The sequence below is a fragment of the Sciurus carolinensis genome, chromosome 11 (assembly GCF_902686445.1).
Source record: "Sciurus carolinensis chromosome 11, mSciCar1.2, whole genome shotgun sequence".
Lineage (NCBI taxonomy): Eukaryota > Metazoa > Chordata > Mammalia > Rodentia > Sciuridae > Sciurus > Sciurus carolinensis.
Window position 1 is genome coordinate 70,207,163 of NC_062223.1, and position 5,505 is coordinate 70,212,667.

The 5,505-nt window shown below is 37.3% G+C and overlaps 1 protein-coding gene across 1 annotated transcript; it reads right to left on the reverse strand.

The window, feature by feature from the left end:
- Positions 1-1,392: 1,392 nt before the first annotated feature.
- LOC124960280 (olfactory receptor 2D3-like) lies at positions 1,393-2,334 on the reverse strand. The gene has a single exon (XM_047518991.1). It carries the CDS (start codon positions 2,314-2,316, stop codon positions 1,393-1,395), a length of 924 nt encoding a protein of 307 aa, XP_047374947.1. The 5' UTR covers positions 2,317-2,334.
- Positions 2,335-5,505: the final 3,171 nt, after the last annotated feature.

Sequence of the window (5,505 nt, forward strand, 5' to 3'; positions counted from 1 at the left end):
ATGTTGTCTCCACCTCTCTGAGGTATGCTTTTCTCTTTTAGTCCCATCTACCCAGTTTATCATTGGACCTGATTCTTCTTATTGGTATCACCATCAACCCCTCACAATAATGATTTAGAAGAAATTATCAGGTTTATGTTTATTCTGTAACTTTCTGTAATATAATTGTTAAAACATTAATCAAGCTTAACGGAAATTGCAATTTTTCAATGTCTAGCATTTTTTAAGACACGGACTAAAGTATCTCTCAATTTAAATCTTTCCCAAAACAAAGTTACAATTTATTAGAATACACAATAGCAGTAATTAAATACTAACAATAAGAATAGCAGAATAAAATTATGGCATTTGCTGGTAAATGGATGAAGTTGGAAAATATCATGCTAAGTGAAATAGTCCAAGCCCAAAAAACCAAAGGTCAAATGTTTTCGCTGATAAGTGCATGACAATATATAATGAGGAGGGGTTGGCAGGCGGAAGAGAAGAATGAAGGAATTTTGGATGGTGTAGAGGAAAATGGGGTGGGGGATAGGGGACAGAAAGATAGTAGAATGAAACAGACAGTATTACCCTATGTATATGTATGATTACATGAAGGGTGTGAATCTACATTGTGTACAACCATAGAAATGAAAAGTTGTACCCTGTTTGTGTACAATGAATCAAAATGCAGTCTGTAAAAAACAAAAAAAGGAATTTATTAAAAAAAACAAAAAACGAATAGCAAACTTACTAGGCATTTCAATATGGGGAGATGAAAGCTTCTAAGCATAGGTATGACCAGGTCATTTCAACAGGGTAGGTCTGCCTAAGTCTGGATAATCTTGTGCAGAAATCCCTCAGCAGAATATCACAAAACTAGCTAATCCTGTGGCAGTATCATTCCTGAGCTTTATTTCCTGACACATATTCCTGATTTTAACATGCCCTCCCTGACCATCTTCATTTTTTGTTCAGGCTATAGTCTCTCTTAGGTATCTTTTATGACCATTTATACTTGTTGAAATTGCATATCCTACTAATAAATCAAGTCTCATTTCAGTAGGATCATCTACAAAAAGTATTTCTGATCTTCAAATAAACTATCACCTTTGCTTTTGAGCTATACAGTGTTTTTCTTTTACCTTATCTTAAAAACACTCCCTTTTATTAAACTTTTAAAATGGTTATCCCGATGTTTATGATCTCTTGTTAGTGGGTTGCCACATCTTTTGAGGAAAGCCCTGTTTTACTCCTCTTGTGGGTGTGGACACAGTGCCTGCATAGAGAAATCTTTTAATGAATATAGAAGTAAATAAGCCAAGAAATTAAGCAAGGGCAGGAAAAGATGCTGATGTCAGAGCTATGCTGTCAACCACAATGTTCAAAGGAAATCAATACCTCTGAGGCACACTATTTTCCAGCCAACTTCCTGAGGGCCCCCTTCACATCCTTGTTCCTGAGACTATAAATGATGAGGTTCAACATGGAAGTCATGACTGAATAGAACACAGAGATGATCTTATCTTTTTCATTCATTGTCTTGAAATTAGGTCTCATGTAGGCAAATATTCCAGAGCCATAGTAGAGAACCACAACAGTGAGGTGGGAGCCACAGGTGGAGAAGACCTTGAGCCTCCTCTCCCCAGACTGCATCCGGATCACGGTGGAGATGATATGCCAGTAGGAGACGAGGATCAGGGAGATGGGAGCTAGGAGGATAAGCACACCCATGGAAAAGAGAGCCATCTCAGCATTGGAGGTGTCCACAGATGCCACCTTTAGGAGAGCAGGTGGTTCACAGAAGTAGTGATTAATCACATTCTGTCCCTGGTAGGGGAGATAGAGTGTAAAGGCACTGTCCACCAAACACACTAATGCCCCACTTATCCAGGACACTGTGGCCAACTGGACACAAGCCCTCTGGGTCATGATGGTAGAGTAGTGCAGGGGCTTGCAGACAGCCACGTACCGGTCATAGGACATCACTGCCAGGAGTGTACACTCTGTACACCCTGCTAGGAGGAAGACAACTATCTGTATTGAGCATCCAGCAAAGGAAATGGTTTTCTTTTTCACAAGGAAGTGGACCAACATCTGGGGTACAATGCTCGAAGAGAAACAAAGGTCAGCAAAGGATAAGTTTTTGAGAAAAAAGTACATGGGAGTATGAAGTTGAGAGTCAACTTGGATGAGGATTATTATCAGCAGATTTCCAAATATGGAAAGAAGGTAGATGATCAGGAAAACAAAGAACAACAAGATTTGGATCTGTGGATCCTGTGACAGTCCCAACAAGATAAATTCAGACACGTAAGTTTGGTTTCCTTTTCCCATTGATTCTTATTCTTGTTTACCTGTCATCAGAAAGAGAACATATACATTCCAAATGTTACGTTTCACTGCTTTATAAATATGTATAATGTTAACAAGGACATCTGTTGACTGTCAGCTTTCATCTGCTTCCAACAAGGGACCAGTTAGCTTTAAAATTCATACTTCTGTTTCCATCAATGCATACAGCTTTCAAACACATTTTCCCTTGTTTGATAAACATGAAAGTATGAGGATCACACACTGTGGTTTCTTCATTTATCCTGATGTGTAGATATGTAGGAATTCATAAATTATTATGTAGATATTAAGAGAATTACTTTGGTTAATTTTCACTTTATCCTTGAAAAATACTTTGTATATATTAAGATTAGATGTTTGAGAATGAAGTGAACTGATTTAAATAATAAAATGTTTTTACTTTTATATCTCAAAATATCTAGTATCTCATTAGACACAGATATCAATGAAAAATTTGTCCACAGTATAGTAGGAAGTCCAAATATGGTTTGGCGATAAATCATATATGTTAGTTCCTGTTCTTTTCCATAGTTATTTAAAATAAAACCCATCTTAAATAGCAGTCAAATTCAGGTAGATCAACTAGACCATGCCAGGTCTGCTGGAAGAGCCAAGGTGGAGCCCGAGTCAGTTCAAATCTGGTACTTTTGATGCCCACCCAATTTTTGTAAATTTTTTTATCACTAGATTTATGAATTTCACTTGCAGTGCAGAAGATAAGGGGAAAAATTTCACCTTTAATTAAAAATGCAAAAATTATAGATGATATACTATCAAATGATATATGAAGGTTGTGGATTCTAAAGAAACAACTGAGAATCTGACAAGCTCAACAGAAAGTGGGGGATGACAAGTTGAGAAGTTAAGAAAAACTTTCAGCAGCCTTAAAATAGTAGGAAGCAAAGGATAAAAATTGGACCTTAAGGCTTATATGTATATGTGATGTGGACAAATACTCTAGACCTTTGGGATACCTTTGACTTGAGGAATGAAATGAAAATATAGAAACTATCCATTCTAAATCAATACGATCTCTATTTTTCAAAAGAACGTCTGCTCTTTTCTTAAGTTCCTGTAAAAACCTAAATAAATTCTCTATTCAGAGCCTCAAACAGGTTTTAGAGTACTGCATGAAAAATGCCTTGCATTCAAGAAAATGAAATTATAAGGAACAAGAACAACAGAGAGAGAGAGAGAGAGAGAGAATAGTAAATAAATCAAAACAGGTCATCTGACATGAGAGTTGTGAGACACAGCCTTTAAAATATTGTGAAATAAAATACATACATGATATTAGACAATAACTTAATGAATTTAATCAGAGAACTAAAACACACTAAGAATAAAAGAACAAAAATTCTAAATCTGAAAAATGGAATTATTAAAATAAGAACAAAAAAGAGATTTTTAACAGCATATTAGACACTGATAAAGAATGTATTAGTTCCCAGCAGCTTAGGAGGCCAACGCAGGAGAATTGCTCGTTGAAAGCCAGTCTTAGCAACTTAGCAAGACCCTAAAGAAACTTAGCAAGACCCTGTGTTTAAATAAAACATTTTTTAAAAAAGGCCAGATGGTAAATTGTATGCCTGTCTGATTCTAGAGGATTGGCTTAAGTCATTTTCATGTGCTAGTTTATGTATTTCCAAGGCTTCAGAGAATGAATACAGATTTCTTCAACCACTAAAAACATAAAAGAAAAAAGACCAGACTTCTCTGTAGCCTAATGTCCACCACAGATGGAAAAGACACAAGAAGATGGGAACCACTTCAACAAAGGACTGTGGAGTGTCTGGTAGGTTTATAGCTGCTGGGAATGAGGTCCGGGTGGGAGGCTATTAACCTGGAGCTTTCTGGAATCTTTTGTGTAGGGTCTGATCCCTGCAGACACCCTGGAGAAGGATTTCTGCACTGAGCCCTACAGGAGGAGGAGGAAAAGTGAGAAAGGAGGAAGGAATGTGATGCTGGAGAGGAGAGGGAGGGCCAGTTCCTCACAGACCCTGCGGAATCTCCTGAGGAGGTGTGGCCACCTCAACACAGTCCTGCTCTCCCAGGTGGACTGAGCTGAGCTGAGCTCAGAGCAGTGGGGTCTCAGGCGAAGAGGCTGAGGGAGCGGGCAGGGTGTTGAGACCTCTGGGCTGAACACCAAGATCCCACCAGGCCATCTCACCGCACTTTTACTCCTGGGCACTCAGAGTGTTTCTCCATCTTGAACCTTTGCCAACCACTTTTCTCAAGGTCACAAGCCTCAATTCTCCCAGGACTAAGCAATGGATTTTCCTAAGGGGAAGTTCTTAAAAATGCGGTCCTGACAACTGATGTAAACAACACAGTCCCATGAGTTCCCGATTCATTAGATACCCTGAAGCCGTTTTATTATGCTTGTGAACACTAGAAATTTCTGAACTACTCTGATTTGGAACTCAATTAATAAGAGAGAAAATTTTAAATTGTCACTTTGTCCACATGATGAGATTGGAGTCTTTCTTGCTCTGTTACTTTGTTAATTTCATGGAAAGAAAACTAAAGTCTCCTTAGTGTTTATTAAGGAAATCAAGTTTATTATATCGGTTGCCTCTTAGTTATGCTGATTGATAGGAAGAGACTTTAAAGAAAAAAATTGAAAGCATTTCTAAAATCTAAATTAACTTCAAACTTTTGGTTATTCAAAAGATTTGTGGTGCCTTATCTGAATTCGCAACAAATGCAGATATTGGTCCTATAACCAAGTAGCCCTGAGGTTGCCAGACCTTTTTCTGGCTTTTTATTCTTTTTTTTTTTTTTTTTTTTTTTTTTTTTTTTTTTTTTTTTTTAAGCATTGCTTATTTGTATTTGAATTGTTTGGGTTTTTTTTTTTTTTTTTTGCAATTTTTAAAATTTTTGTTGTTATTAGAGATACATGATAGTAGAATGTATTTTGACATATCATGCATGCATGGAGTGCAACCCATTACAATTTTGATCCCATTTTTGTGATTGACCATGATGTGAAGTTACACTGGTCATGTATTCATATACGAACACTGGAAAGCTATGTCTGATTCATTCTAGTGTCTTTCCTATTCCTGTCCTCCTCCCTTCCATTCATTCCCCTTTGTCTAATCCAATGAACTTCTATACTTTCCCTTCCTACCCTCCTTTATTATGGGTTAGCATACAGAGATCAGACAG